This window comes from Camelus bactrianus, chromosome 11 (assembly GCF_048773025.1).
Source record: "Camelus bactrianus isolate YW-2024 breed Bactrian camel chromosome 11, ASM4877302v1, whole genome shotgun sequence".
NCBI lineage: Eukaryota > Metazoa > Chordata > Mammalia > Artiodactyla > Camelidae > Camelus > Camelus bactrianus.
This window is the reverse complement of record NC_133549.1, coordinates 42014608-42031375: the sequence shown is the minus strand read 5'-3', so window position 1 is coordinate 42031375 and position 16768 is coordinate 42014608. Positions and strand designations below refer to the sequence as shown.

The 16768-nt window shown below is 40.4% G+C and overlaps 1 protein-coding gene across 3 annotated transcripts in view; it reads right to left on the bottom strand.

Moving 5' to 3' along the window:
• The window catches only part of DNMBP (dynamin binding protein), a 92681-nt gene that overhangs the window by 35061 nt on the left and 40852 nt on the right, over window positions 1-16768 (bottom strand). The window contains exon 1 of one of the 3 annotated variants that reach the window (XM_045507554.2): window positions 4155-5488. The exons of the other annotated variants lie outside the window; for them this stretch is intronic. Coding sequence (XP_045363510.1) covers window positions 4155-5322 — 1168 coding nt within the window. The 5' untranslated portion in view covers window positions 5323-5488. Of the gene's footprint in view, window positions 1-4154; window positions 5489-16768 lie in introns of those variants that run through there. 3 annotated transcript variants of the gene reach the window in all.

Here is a 16768-nt window from a genome sequence, read left to right as displayed (position 1 = left end):
TAGAGAGCTGGGCAGATATTCCAACTGTATAGGGCTGGGAAGACAGAGTTAGAAATTTGAGTCCCCCCAAGTTAGAAGGTTCAATAAACAGGTCCTGTTTGGAAACCACTTGGAAGAGCCTTACCTTAGGAGTAAGGCCCTCCTCCCAGGAAGAGAAGCCACACCCTAGGTCTAAGGGCAAAACCATAACAGACCTGCCCTAAGCTTGAGGCCTTCATAGGGGAATGAACTGATAAGGCAGAAGAGAGGAAGGAAAATTCCTGACAGAACAACTTTGTTTATAGCCTGGGAGATGGGCTAGGAGCAAGCCCTGAACAGTGCTTTGTTTCTCAGATGGAGTAGGTGGAAGGTGGGGAAGAATGGGAGAGAGGAAGGGATGGGGCATTACACTTGGATAATTACACCTGCAAACACAGGGTCCGAGGGCAGATGTCCAATGGGGGGGGGGGGGTCAATCTGGATCTCAGGAAGGAGGGGACCATGCAGTGACAGTGGTGGGGTGGGGGTTGAGGGTACTTGCAAGGGTGAAGGGAGATGGATAGATAAAAGATAAAGAAATCATAACTTATGAGCACCTATGTTCCAGACATGTGATTAAGTGTTTGGTTTATATTATCTCACTGTGATTCAGGTATTATTATCGTCATTTTACCAATAAGGAATCCAAAGCTCAGAAAAGTAATTCATGTGAAGTTACACTATTAGTAAATGGTGGAGCTGAGATGTGAACTCAAGGCAGAAGACCAACTCTGAAGCTTGTTGCTTTTCTATAATTACATGCTGTGACTGAGTAGCTTTCAAGAAGGGCAGTGGCACATGTGCTACAAAACAGCTAGCAAAGAATGTTAGAAAGCAAAAAGACCTCTGGGACAGACTAGACTTTGTTATAGGTCAAGGAGGATTTAGAGGTATAAAAAAAGGTGTCAATATGAATACACTATCAAAAGTTAAGTCCTCATATAGTATCACCTCACACCAGATCGAGATGGTTATCATCAAAAAGTCTACAAATATACAAATGGCCAATAGGCACATGAAAAAATGCTCAGTATCGCTAATTATCAGAGAAATGCAAATCAAAACTACAATGAGGTATCATCTCACACCAGTCAGAATGGCCATCATTCAAAAGTCCACAAACAATAAATGCTGGAGAGGCTGTGGAGAAAAGGGAACCCTCCTACACTGTTGGTCGGAATGTAGTTTGGTGCAGCCGTTATGGAAAACAGTATGGAGATTCCTCAAAAAACTAAAAATAGAGCTACCATATGATCCAGCAATTCCACTCCTGGGCATATATTCAGAGGTAATTCTAATTCAAAAAGATACATGCACCCCAATGTTCATAGCAGCACTATTCACAATAGCCAAGACATGGAAACAACCTAAATGTCCACTGACAGATGACTGGATAAAGATGTGGTATATTTATACAAGAATACTACTCAGCCATAAAAAAGAATAAAATAAAGCCATTTGCAGCAACATGGATGGACCTGGAGACTGTCATTCTAAGTGAAGTTAAGTCAGAAAGAGAAAGAAAAATACCATATGATATCACTTATATGTGGAATCTAAAAAAAAAAAAGGCAAAAGAATTTATTTACAAAACAGAAACAGACTCATAGACATAGAAAACAAACTTACGGTTACCGGGTAGGGGAAGGGGTGGGAAGGGGTAAATTGGGAGTTTAAGATTTTCAGATACTAACTAATATATATATATAAAATAGATAAACAACAAGTTTATACTGTATAGCGCAGGGAACTATATTCAATACCTTGTAGTAACTTATGGTGAAAAAGAATATGAAAATGAATATATATACATTCATGTATGACTGAAGCATTATGCTGTACACCAGAAATTGACACACTGTAAACTGATTATACTTCAATAAAAATATATATATACAAAAAAAGTCTACAAATAATAAATGTTGGAGAGGGTGTGGAGAAAAGAGAACCCTTCTATACTGTTGGTGGGAATGTAAATTGGTGCAGCCACTATGGAAAACAGTACGGCAGTTTCTTAAAAAACTAAAAATAGAGCTACATATGATCCAGCAATCCCACTCCTGGGCATATATCCAGAAAAGATGAAAACTCTGATTTGAAAAGATACATGCACCCCAGTGTTCACAGCAGCACTATTTACAATAGCCAAGGCATAGAAACAACCAAACAGTGTCCATCAACAGATGACTGGATAAAGATGTGGTATATACATACAATTGAATATTACTCAGCCATTAAAAAGAATGAAATAATGCCATTTGCAGCAATAAGGATGAACCTAATGAATATCATACAAAGAGAAGTCAGACAGAAAATAACAAATATTATATCACCTATGTGGATCTAAAAAATAATATAAATTAATCTATATACAAAACAGAAACAGACTCAGACATAGAAAATAAATTTAAGATTACCAAAGGGGTGGGGGGAGGGAGAAATTAGGCATATGGGATTAACAGATACAAACTACTATACATAAATTAGACAGGCAACAAGGATTTACTGTATAGCATGGGGAAATATAGTCAACATCTTGTAAAACCTATGAGGGAAAAAAAACATATATATAACTGAATCACTTTGCTGTACACCTGAAACTGACACAATATTGTATACCAAATATACTTCAATTTTAAAAAAGTTAAGTCCTTAAATATAAAGAGAATTGCAAAAATGGAACTGGTATAAGGTGGAACTGAGCAGGTTTCAGAGAGCTCATAGGGCATATTACAACACTCCAGAGAAAAGGGTTTGACTCCTATTAAGTCAAACATAATAAACAGAGTTAGGAGGCTTAATACAATAAGGAACTAAAGATAGGAAACAAAGTTCATCTAAGGAACAGCTGTGGGGGAAGGGAAAAGGGATTATATAAAAACTAACTTAAGGAATCACAGGATCAGACTTTTCTGAGCTGGAAAGAATTAAGAAGTCATCCAATCTCCATCATTTCAGAGCAAAAATGCACCTAGGGAAAAATAGCTAGCTGCTAAAGACCTCAACCTTTCAACCTCTCAACTAAAGCTGGGCTTGGTTTCATTTTTACCTTTATGAATGCAGGAAGAGAGCCTGCTTTGTCCAAAACAGTGCCCTGAAAATTCAGGTTAAGTCAAGCCTGTGTTGGAAGACCACTAGACAAACCACTGGCAGTTCCAGGATCACACCAGGGCTTGTCTTTTCAGTGGCTCCCACCACAAATTTAACCAGTGGGTCTATTCTGAAGGAGATCTGGACAAGAAAGCTAGAAAGCTTCTACTTGGGAGAAAGCTGCGAGATGGATTTTCCAGATCGTTCACATTTTCTGACTCTAACCCTTATCCTCTCGCCATAACCTGGACTCCCCCAAATTGGCAGAGCCAGAAAGTCTGCTTGACATGAGGATAACATATATTAAAAAAAAAGGTTTTGGCAGGAAGTCCAGTAATTACAAAAACAACAAAATAAAATAAACAGTTTGCTCCCCGGACCTGGAGAAGAGATGACAAAGTGGCAAGAAAGAAACTCTACAGGATAAAGGACTCTTAATATCCCCATTTTACAGGTATCTTAGTTAAAACTCAGTGAGATGAAGTCATTTGAATACCTAACATGTACAAAGTACAATGAAGAATATAAAAAATCTCATTTCCACAGGAGTTTTAGTGCTCACCATTCACTTAAGATTCCTGAATGTCAAGTAATGGATAATCTATAAAACAAAATAAGTCTTCTTTTCCCCTGATGTCTAAAGGATAGGGACCGAAAGAAAAAACACGCCAGGAAAATAAATTTTCACTTGGAGCCCTGCTAATGAACTTGCCATCCCTATAAGACAAACAAAAGTTATTAAAGTAAAAATGGAAAGATACTTGGGATTAGAGACATATGACAGACCAAGAAAGGTCAAGGAAAGGTCCCACGAGAACAGTCTGATTTTGAAAGCCATCTCACAAATTTACAGCCTTATGCATGCACTGTTCTGTAAAGTGCTACCGAGGGGAATTAAATCTCTAAGGCTGTTCTAACTCAAGATACTATGAATAAGAACTTTGGGGGCCAGGTTCCTTAATCACGCAAAGGTTCCTAGTACCTGGTAGAACCACCCTTTTTATCTATTCCAGGCCATATCCTTCTAAGGCTGGCTGAGTCCGTACCTTGGGCTCTTGTCCTGTTTTGCATGAACTCTGAGCGTCTCAGGGTGCTGGGTGCTGTGCGGCGGAGGAAGTTATTCCTTTTCCAAATCTCTGGGTCATTTAACTTTCTCTCTTCCTCTAAATCCCAGCTATCCTTCTGTAATGAAGTGCCCCAAGGAATGCCACAGTGATGTTCTCCTTGGTCCCCTGTAGTCCACTGATTCCGCAGACCAACTGGGAGGACCCCTCTGCTCCCATGTGCCGTCGTTTCTGGTGTACTAATTCCATTACACTCTGAAGTCTTCATTGGGTGCAGAGGATCTGTTCCTCTGTAATTCTGAAATTTATACTCACAGGTTGCAAACAGAGTATCACAGCTTCTATTTTCTGTATCAAAATTACTCTGATCCACGGCATGAGTCTTTGCTTTGAGATCAAGTTTATCATTTTGATAAACATTCTTGTCCCCATCATTGTATTTGACACATTCCTTACCTTCACTGACACCATTTAAATCTGGGAAGTCCACAGACTGACCATTAGTACAATGCTCAGGAACATTATATAATTTGTTGAAGTCTCTATAATGAAAATTAACTTCTTTACAAGCCTCAAGATTATAATCAAAATTCCTGCGATTTATATGCCGGTTTTGAGGTTGACCAAAATTCCCCACAGATTCATCCAAACCCCTGTAGCCAGTCCACTGTCCAGTTTCTTTACAGTCCTCAGGATTATGATTCAGATTCCTATGATTTACGCAGCCATTCTTCTCCCCATATCCTCCAGCTTTCCAGGTTTCATCTGGGCTTCCTGTAAACCAATCATCCTCAGTCACAGGGCTCAGATTCCCATAATCTCTATTTTCTGAATTCTTAGGACCATCACAGCTTGGAGTCACACTTCCATGCGACACACAGTCCTTTCTACTTTCCTCTGTTTCCTCATTGTCCATATAGCTCGGTTCACTCTGCTCAAAATCCCAGTATCCACAATGCCTTTTTCTGTAGGGCCAATTCTGCCCTGTAGTCTGGTATCTGGAATCCAAGTCATCATCTCTGTAAAGTCTATCAAGCGCTGTAAGGTCCCTTTTCTGTAGACTCCTGCAATCTTCATACTCCCAGATGGAGCTCCAGTGCCCTTTCTTCTCCGATTCTCTTTCTTTTTTAAACTTGTGGCTTTCACACATATTCACTGTGCTTAAAGACACACGTTTCACTGCTCCCTTCCATGGGCCTGGGCTGGGCTGAAATGTGAACAGGTGCAGTGTAGCCTGAGGCTGTACCTGTCCCTCCTAAAATGTCTCCCAAAGCACTTTAAACGTTCTTCTTGCTACTCCGGTTGGAGCAGAGAGAGATGTGGAGTTATTTCGACCTCAGGATCCAATCAGTGAGCTGCTCTGTCTTTCGCCACAGAGCCCAGAAGATAATTAGTAACTAGCGTTCATGTGATTGGAGTTGGCAGCTTTGTTTGGTGTTTCCCTCAAGCTGGTCAAACTGGTTTCACTGCTTTATGTGCTAAAGGTAGAAGCATTCTGCTGCTCTAAAGGTTTTGCAGAAAAAGCGGAGTGAAAGAGAAACAGCCCCCTTTAAAAGCCCAAGGCAAGATCATATATCAGTCTCACGGGCTTCTTTAATCCTTCAATAATCAATCAGAGGTATGAATAAATGCTTTCACATGCAGCTCAAACTAGACCTCCACTGCCCCCGTGCCTGTCCTCCAACTTTCTACTCCTTAGACACCTGAAACTCTCCGGGACTCCCTTCCCTTTAAGTTAGAGACAGGACTCTTCCGCCTCTGAGAGCTTTGCTTTTACAGGGTTCAGGTTACCAGTTAGTGTGTACTCAAATCACAAGCTGTTTAACTTCCTGTCGCAGACACGTTGGCTGTCCCCCTCAAGGAAGAAAAAGTACGTCTTTTATTCTGATCTGATGTATGGGTAATTTTATAGCGTAAAAACTCTTCCCCAGAGGAATACAGTTATGTATGCTGTCCCATTTTTCTTGACACTTGTTATGCCAGAGAAGCATCAAAACCATTCCTCTCCTAAGTTTCTTTTCCATCTAATTCATTCAGCGTATTTAGGAACTGGAGAATGAGGTTAGAAATAAAAAATGTGGGTATAAAAATATCATTTTGAATTCATCAAACATTAGATAGATATCTATTTTATGTGAAGCACTGTGGAAGAGAAGAAGACGACATTAGTCCCTGCCTCTTAAGGTACAAGAGCAACACACTATAAAGTTAAGACTGGACCTGACAAGTGCTGTAACAAACACAAATTGTGACGGCAGCAACCAAAGCCCCTGGTGGGGCAACTGGTGGTTTCATAGAAGTGGTGGCATCTGAGCTGTGCCCTGCATAAGCAGGATTTCCAAAGACTGTCTACACATGGAGAACTAGGAAGCAGGGAACAGTCTGAAGGATACAATATGCGGGAAAAGTGATAGATCAGGCTGGAGGGCAAGGTTGGACCAGGTCCCAAGGGATAATGAAGAGTCACTGAAGGTTTCTGAGTAGGGGAGTGACATGCTAAGAGAGTCTTTAGTAAGGCTACTCTCTTGGCTATCTGCTCATCTATCAAGAGTCCTTGAACTTTTATCTAATCCCTATTTGTGAAATAATACTAAAAACTCTGAGATCAGGGTTACAGGCTTTGTCAATAATTAGATGTTTACTCTCGGGTAAGCCACTTACTCTCTCTGGGACTCAGTTGGACCATCTATGAAACGAGGCAGCTGGCCCCAATGACATCCCTGATTCCTTCAGTTTCAAAAATCCAAATTCATGCTATTTTCCTCATAACTTCTTTTTCCTTTCCTCAAATATATAATGTGCTATTATGCAACTTTTGGATACTTTACTAGGTTACTGAACAAACCTCTAGATTGTCAAATCTTCTGATTTTCACACAAAGTTTGTCATTTGTTCTGCTGCAATAGCAGGAACAGTCTCGGTGGTGTCCATGTTGCCAGTGTTTGGCTCAAGATAAGCATTAGAAAGTTGATGTACGTTTTGTTGGACCTTCACTAACCTGTAAGAAGGGTGTATTGTCTTTATTTTACCACTAATAAAGACAATCTCTGACAGTATGAAAACCTGTCCAAGAGCCCATACACCAGCACAGAGCAGGGCCATGATGTGAACCCAAATCAGCAGCAAAACCTGAATTCCCCTCAAACCAAGTAAATAAACAAGAAAATCCTATCATGGTCTAATTCAGGGGTGGACCACTGCGGAGGCAGGTGTGCACACAGCATCCCTTCCCCCTCCCTCGCCATCCCTCTCTGTCTCCAGTCCTGGTCTCCTTCCACCTGCCACCCTCACCGCCCAGCCACGGCGAGCACACCCACCAGCACAGAAGCAGACTCTCCGGTACTAGCTGACTCAGAAATCTAAAACCTACTGCCTAAACCCAATAAAGATTGTGATTTGGCTCACAAAACAACAGGATGGCAACATCATTTGGGAGGACAGCTTTCACCATGAATGACTGTGTGTGAGATAAGGAATCAGGACAGCTAGCTTCTAGAAGTTCAACGTCTGCTAATAACCAGTGTGCAGCCATGTTTAACTTCTCTGGCTGTCAGTTTTCTTATGTGTAAAATGAACAAGTTATCAGTTTCTCTTCTAGTTTAAACCTAATATTCTTTGATCTTACTTATTTCTAAGTAAGGTTTAAAAGTAAGGATTTATCCTTCCCTACCTGTTATGGAAAGCAAAATTTCCTTCAGCAACTTTGATATCAAGTGTTTGATAAAGGTAGCATGATAAGAAACACACATCTAGTAAATTAACCAAGAAAAGAAACAAAAGAGGATAAATTATAGGTAAGGATACTAGCTATAAAATGATCCAGTAGAACAGGTTACATGAAGGTAAAAAGAAATGATCTTTGGATAAGTGGAGAGTGAATGGCTGGTTTTAATATGGGGCTCCCACTCCCACCTCACCCCCCTTCTCTTTTTCTAAGCTCTACAGCCCTTAAGGTTTACATAAAGATGTAAAATTCCTCAGTTTTACCTCATTACTATGACCCAGAACTAATCAAAAGCTGTGATTTTTCATGTGATAAATCGATGTGCATAGAAATGTGGCCCAACAGTAAGAGAATAACTTTTCTATTTTTCCCAGTCCTAGTCCTACTGGTGAAATGCAGCCTTGTAGATCATTATCCCTCTCAGCTGCTCTCCCTTTCGTTTGATAGAACAGTCACATTCCACAGGCTCTTTTCAAAAGCCCCAAGCGGCACTCTGCCATGATGTTACCTGTGACTAGAGGGTGGGCGACCAGCTACAATGACTTACCTGTGGATAGAAATTCTGCTGTAACTAACGCCAAGAGGTGAAAGTGGGTGAGAGGAAAGGGAGAGAGAGCAGAGGCAAGGTCACGGAAGACAAGGGAAGAGATATAGTTTAAAAAAAAAAAAACACCTAGCAAGACAAGGTAATTACCTAAGCCTCTATTAATGTGTCTTTAACTGCTCATGTGCTTCCTACAGTCTGATGATCAACTCCTCACTTTCTAAGACTCAGCCCCAATGACGATCTCTCATTCCCACAGTTCTTGCTGTTTTCCAGAGCACAATGCAAATATCCCTCTCATCTTACCTGCTATTTTATCATACTTGTTTATCTCTGTCTATTACACTGAAAGCCCCTGGAGGGCAAGGACCATGTCCAATCTCCAGCACAGCTCTGTATGTGGGGCACACAGGAGGTACTCCCATGTTTAATGAATTGATCGTGGTTGTGTTTATTGGGCACATGCTAGATGCCACGCAGAGAGCAGGACAGCTTAGAGGTTAAGAGCTGTGTTAGCCCTGGGTCTGAATCCTGACTTTGACACTTACTAGCTGTATAGTCTTGGGCAAGTTACTTAAGCTCTCTAAGCCTGTTCTTCATCTTTTCACTACTAAATCCACCATCTTACCTGCACCTGTACTGGGATGCTCTGCCTTCCCTCCAGTTAAAATGGAGGAACTGTCTCTGCTCTGATAACAGGCCAATCTCTTGGTTGGTTCACTGGATCCCATTCCTTGCTGATCCCTCAGACTCTGCTCCAGCAGTTAGGCCCTCTTGCTCTTGCCTTTTCAATGTACCCACTCTAACGATCAATCCCATCAGCCAATGAACATGTGGCAATGTTTCCCATATTACAAAACTTCTGTTGGCCCCTCAGTCTGATGCCCCCTCCAGCTACTACCCCATTTCTTTGCTTTCCTTTATAGCATAACTTTTGCTTTGAAAGACTTTTGAGCAAGCCAAATACTCAACACCTCTATTTCCTTACCTCCCACTGGATCTTTCATCCACTCTAATAAGGCTTTTATCCGTTCCTCATCACTTCACTAAACCTGCTCTTGACAAGGTCACTAAATCCAACAGTCACTTCTGAGACTTCATCAGACTTGGCCTCTCAGCAGCTTTTTGACACACTCCCCTTCCCTTCCTTAAAGTTCTTCCTTCACTTGGCTGGCTGCTCCTTCTCCTGTGCTAGTTCACCTCCCTTGTCTTCCACATTCCTAAACCTTGGCGTGCCCCAGGGCTTCTCCTAAGGATCCAATTACCTAGCACACAGTAGGAATTAAAGGAATTTCTTGACTAGGAATGCAGTTTCCACTCTTAGTGTTGCTGCCTCTCTGCCTCAGGGTTACCCTATCATTATGGTTAAAGTTACTCATGGGTTATCAATATAGCTACAGCAATCTGGCTGTGTGGGAGGAGGGTCTGGAAATGAGGGAGAAGACCGACACCCAAGATTTAAAGGTAAATAAGTTCCCTAGTAAAGAAAGAGACTAAGCACTAATGAAAAGGCCCACTGATGGGGACAGGGGAGGGGCAGAAACAGAGAGGAAAGAGGGGAGAGGAGGGCACTGTAGAAGGAAATGAAGACTGGAATATAGAGAAATAAGAGGTGTTTGGGGGCAGGGGATCAGATGTACTTTGAAGGATGTAAATGCTTAAAATGGGTCAGGTCTGTAAGAAGCATCTGAGATGTTGTAGAGTTTAAACTTACGAGGAACTTAAAGGGTTATGAGTTAGGTGAGGGTTCAAATAGAGAAACCGGAACTGTGAGCAGCTTGGGGATGTTATTAGCATGAATGGGTCAATATTTTGGAAATTGTAACTTCATGAAAGCTATCAGTCAAAAGTATATCTGTGAGGAAGAATGAAATATTTAAAAATATATATATCAAGACATTCATACATGCTCTTAAATCCACAAATACACGTAATTTGGCAAAAAGTTTTCAACAGAGGAGAGTACTGAAAAATGTTATTGTTGGCATAAACTGTTTTGGAAATAGGCTGGCAAGAGTCTGTTGGGATCCCTCTACCTTGACCACCTGTAGGTCTGAGTTTTTCAAGTGGTGCTTCCTACCACCCACTCTCAGAGATCAAGCAGCCCCTCCTTAAGTCGAAACACACTGGCATTACAGTGTAGCAAGGTGGAGAAGTACATAAAGCTGTGAGTGAAACTCACCTGAATCTGAATCCCATCTGTGAGACTTTGGGCAAACCTCGGTTTTCTCATGTCAGATGTGGGCAATTTGGGAAAAGTGTATAAAAGCACCTACCACACTGTGTGACAAGTAAAGTCTCAATTGCTGTCACCATCCTACTCTTTCAGTTCCTTTCTTCCAGAGAGCTCACACTGAGGCTTACTCCCCAGGCCTCTTCTCTTTTTCTCTATCTATACTTTTTAAAAAAAGTAATCTCATTTAATGTCATGGCTTTAGATGATGTCTATGTGCTGTCAAAATTTATTTGTCCCGAATTTATGTCTCCAGGCCTAATTCCTCTGAACTCTGGGTCTGTATACCAAATTGTGCCGTTGACCTCTGCCCCGTCCCACCTCCACCACCAACCAGCACACCCTGCAGTCTCCACCATTAATTGAGAAATTACTGGCAACTGCAGTCCTTCCAGATGCTCAATCTCAGGGTCATCCCTGACTTTTCGTTCTCTTACCCTCACACCCAATCCACCAGCAAGTCTACTGGCTCCAACTCAAAATAAACCTAGAACTGAGCACTCTTCCTCATCTCCGCTCTACCATCCCAGTGCAAGCTACCACCAACTCTTGTCTGGGTCACTGCAGGGGTCTCCTATCTGGTCTCTCTGCCTCTGACCTTGTGTCTCAACACCCTAGCCAGAGCGACTCTGTAAAGCTCTATGTCGGATCATATCGCTCCCCTGCTCAGAACCTTCCTGGGTCTTACTCCAAATGATGGGCTACAAAGCCCACGCCTTTGCTCTAAGCTGAACTGGCCTCCTTGTTATTCCTCAAACACCAGGCACACTCTTATAGTTGCTGTCCTGACTCCTAAAATGGCTTGGCTGGCTCCCTACAATCAGTCATTCAGATCTTCACTCAAATGTCTCTTTTCAATGAGGTCTTCCCTAATTCCGCCCACAGGTTCTTTTGCCTTCTAATACATATTCATACTTTTACTTATTGTTTGTCTCCCCCCATGGGGGCAGAGATTGCTGCTGTAACTCCAGAACACTAGAATATAGTAGAAGCTCCATAGTATGTACTGAATAAATGACTGCCCCAGCGTTTTTTGTCTTTGAGGTCTTGCTATACATCTGGTAAAGTGAACAGTAGGAGTCAGCACACTTTGGTAGTCAGCGGTGGCAAGAAAGTTTGTGGCTGAGGGGTCCCATGCTAGCAGGAAACAGGTCCTTTCATTCAGCACTGCAAAGCCTGGGTGAAATCTGATTATTGAAGTTCCTGGAGCTATTCCAATTTCTCCATCCTTTTGCCTGGAGCTGAGGATGAGGAAATGTTCATAAAACCATACTATAAACTGCAAAGAATAGTGATTCACAGGCTAATTATTACTAAGTTATTCCTAGCTACATTTCTTTTTTTTTTTTTTAATGGAGGTACTAGGGATTAAACTTCGTGCATGCTAAGCATGTGCTCTACCACTGAGCTATACCCTCCCCACTACATTTCTTGACACATTAAACCATCTATCCTAAAAGGAAAACTAGTCTGTCCTGAATCAACATAGACTCTTAATGGCTTCTGACTATGGTTGCTGTTTTAAACCAAGATAAAATCCATTACAAGCAACTAAGCTAATTTTTACTGAGCCAACACCCTGAACCAGATGTTACACAAGCTGAGGATACTGACTTTTTTCTTAGGTACTGACAAACTAGAAAGAAATATCATTATTTCTTTTACATGAACTTTTATATCTCGAAAGACCACAAAATGTTTTAACTTTTTAACTCCATTATCCTTTACTAGTTCAAGAAAGACTTTTTATATCTGAGTAATTACAAGGAGTCTTCAAAATAACAAATTGCTTCTGTATGTAGAAAAAGTATACTTTCAATTTAAAAAAAATATGCCTGGAATATTATGTATCAATTTAGTATAAAGATGTTATTGTTCCATATCAGTCATTCTCCAGCTGGTTATAGTTTATATTCTCCATTAGGTTATAATGGCTCTCTCTAGTGGGCCTCAGATCTCACCCAGTATCTTGCTGAAAATGTTACTTTCCTGGAAAACATATTCTGATTTAATGTGCAAGAGTCATTTAAAACTGAAATTAAAAATTACCCTGAGAGGGGAGAAAAGTGAAGAAATAACTAAAATAGTTTCATATTAAAAAATAATTAACCTGGGAGACTCTGGTCCTCTTGACATGACCAAGGGGAGAAGTTGAGGAGTGAGGTTTCTGATGTGGAAGAGGCTGACTCTCTCTACAGTTTACCATCCACTGCACTGATTTAGAACAACAGGGCCTTGGCCCACACTGAAAGTAACTATGGCAGTAAGACACGTAGTGTGATTAAATACAGAGGCTAATATCAGTATGATCACTAGAGTTTCAAAGAAACACAAATATGAATATACTACAACTACATCCTTTTTGTTAATCAGTGTATAGCCAGCGCCTAGCTCACAGCATATGCTCAAGAAACATTTGCTGAGTAAAGAAATGAATGCACAACCCTGAATGTCAGATTCACCATGTGAACCTCTCCTAGAGGTAGAAAAGGACTATGATATGCTAAAACGAAATCCTCTCAGGGCTACAGGATGTAGTCCTAATCAGGACTTCTAAAAGTAACAATGTACTGGGAAATCTGAAAGTCTATGGACTAACTCTGACTATTTTTATTGGTTCAGAAGCCAACCTATTTATCAGATTTGAAGGTACTGTTTTAGATATGGACTTTAACTTATTAATTAACAACTCATTTGACCAGAAGCTCCTGGAGGGCAGACAGCACATCTACGTTTATATACCCTGCCCTTAACATAGCTCATAGTTAAAAAGTCAACCAACATTTGCTGGATGAATGAGTGACTGACCTGAATACCATCCTGAAGCCTGCAAAATGACATTTCATTCCCCAACACACTATACTCATAAATGCCTCCTAGTATTCTACCCTGAATCTACATAATTCCAAATTTAAAACTCCTAATTCTCAGACAAAGCCAAAAACTGGCTTAGCTAAAACTTCTAATATTGGGCATCTATTTCCAATAATTAAAATTTTGGTTATTTAGACCAAGCCTCTCACAGAAAGAAAGCTAAAAAAGTTAGAGGAATTATTTCAAAAATCTTAAAACTATCAACACAATGACAATGGTAGAGTTACAGGCCAAAACCAAAAGGAAAACTAGAATCCAGAAAGGTTAATAACCACAGAAGCTACCCTGCCCTGGGACATCTGCCAGTTTCAGAAAACTCAACTTTCGTTTCAATGGCCCTCTGGGAAAAAGAGGTCAAAAAATCAAAGCCCAAGGCAAGGTAAGGAGACTAAAAAGAGACCTTTTCTATAATAAGCTAAGATTCCAAAGGACTCCTGATAGTGAATCAGAATTGGACTAACCCTCTTGCAAAATTAGCTGGGATTCTAATATCTTTATTGTCTAAGGTACTTTAAGCCTTGAAATTAGTTTAAGGTGGAGCTGGACTGAGAATGACTATTGTTTCCATGTGGGAACTCCTTCTCAGCATTTCTTGGGAAATGTGTATGTCTTTCTGAATCCTAAGAACCGAGAAATCAGGAAAAAAGGGGAAGATACTGTAATTCTCCTGTGAGAAAGCTTAACAATAAATGTAGGGACGTTACTGGTTTGAAAGTATCCACCAATGTCAATTTGAAAGCAAGAGCACAAAATACTGACACACAGAGCAAAAGATTACGGTTGACCGGGAAACGAGAGTACATAGGACAGAGTGATCAGGATCTAATCAGTATTGTTTGTGACTGTTGCTATGCTGTGAGTGTGTTTATAAAGAGCAGGTGTTCATAGCCCTGTGTGCAGCTAACAGTGAGTCATTCTTACAAATAAAATAAATAAATAAGCTTAGTTGCCTGGTGTATTTTATACAAATCTTGTAAGTGATGGCCCAGGAAATACTAAATTTTAGAAGCAAAGTAAGTCCCTAAATTGGCAATTTTGACACATGATTTTGTGTACTGTTAAATCTTGCTCAGAGAGGCTTAAGTTCCACTATTTTAATAGTATCAGAAAATGTTTACTCAGTATTTTCTAGTGTTTATATTTGCTACAGTTTATAATTCTTTATAAATGTGTTAACAGAAGAAATGCAGAGATGTAAATATTAATATTGAATCATGATGTACATCTGAAATTAAAATAATATATATTAATAATCTCGATAAAAATTTTTTTCTTTAAAAAAATTTTAGTGGGGAGGTAATTAGATTTATTTATTTATTTTTAATAGAGGTACTGAGGTTAAAATTTTTTTAAAGATGTGAATATTGTCTAAAATTTCAATTAGCAAAACAAGATTGATTTCAATGGCAATGTCAAAATTGGAGTAAGTATCCAAAATATTTTCATTGTTAAAAAAGAAAATGAGTTTATGCAAAGCAACATGCACCCTAATGGCCCCACCTGAAGATGCTCTTGGATACACTCTTAGCAATTCAAACAACATCAATGCAAAAGGGAAACATTTTTCTGTCTGGAATACTAGTCACAAAACAAAGATCAATACCATAGACATTGTATGGGACTGAATTCGAGGGGTAAAGCATGGTGCTCAAACTGATTAATTTTTGCTTCTTTCAAGGAACTGCTTATATTGTTGGATATACTTTTTATGAAGACAGAAAACGACGACCTGAAGAAGCATTGTCGGTGATTACAAGGAATAAGTAATTTCATCACATTAGCAATTGATATAAACAATACAGCCACTGAAAAGCAATCAACTCAACATCAACACAGCTAATGCTGTATTTGGTAGATTCAAATAAAGTCTTCCTGATTAAAGACTCCACCTACCTACTGTAGGTCTTTCACAATATCAAATTTTTAGAATTAAAAAACCTAACATAGTAAGATCATAGTAAGAACACCAGCTGAATCATTAAATTGGTCCTGAAAAAGGTCAGTTGAATGAAAAAGAATACCAATCCTTCACTCCATGCATCCCTTTAAAAACACTGCACAGTGTATATAAGCACAGAAGACATAACATTCCTGTGGGACACTACTAATTCGAAAACGTATCATTATTGAGAAATTCCTACTACCTGGAATTTGGGAGACTTTTGTTCTGCCACCTGTATACCTAATGCAAAAATAGTTTACAAATATATCTCAAAACTTCTAGGTATGAAAGGTGATGAAGAACCTGGGGCTTGCTATGGCTTTAGGGATGTAGTGCTGAGTCAACGTTCCCTCCAGATTCCTTTTCAGGCACTCTGAAATCATCCAGGTACCTGGCATTCCCCCAGGAGTTCAGGCACTCATATTAAAGGAACACCCTCTAGAGGACAAGTCCAAGTGCTTATGCTTGTGCTTTAGCTTGACGGCAAGTGTTGCTGCTGCCCCGTTTAGCACAGACGACCCACGGCCCAGCAGCCTGGGCTGGCTCTAATCTACCACCCTGCACTTGCTCCAGGACCCCCTCCCAGAGTCACACCTCTGAGTCTGGAGTTCCCGCAGAACTGTGCCCAGTTGTACAGCAACCCCAGAGCATATTTTAGATAGAGGTTTCCCTCTCTTTCCATAATGCCACCTGCTTTCCATCTTTCAGAAAATTACTCAATTTCTGAGCTTCTAACAATACTTTTGGGAATTTTTTTTTCCATTTATTTTTAGAGATACAAAGGACAAGGGGAGGCAGGTATGTATACTTGGTCTGCTATCTTGATCCAGTCTTGCTGGGCCAGCATTCTCCTGCTTTTATTTACTGGGATCCTGCAATTCCTCGATGCACAGAGTGCTTTTTATTACCGACTTTCCTGAGGTCATGTAGGGTCAGAGCTCTCAGGCGTGCATGACAAAGGGCATGCATGAGTGCTCCCTGCGGGCCCTAGAACAACTGCTGCTGTCTCACGCTCTTCCTCTTCCTACTTCACACATTATTTCTCCTGGTAGTCTGGTGAATACGAGTAAAGTCTACAGAGGCTGGCCACCCCCAAGTTAAGGGACAACGTTTGAATTTCTGAATGTGCAAGGTGGGAAACGGTAAACCACAGTAGTCAAAGACATGAGCTCAAGTCCCCGCTCCCTTGACAAGTTATTTAATCCCTATAAATCTTGGTTTCCTCATCTCTAAAGTAGGCATATGAATTATCCTGGTACCTTCAAGGTGGCTGTGAAGA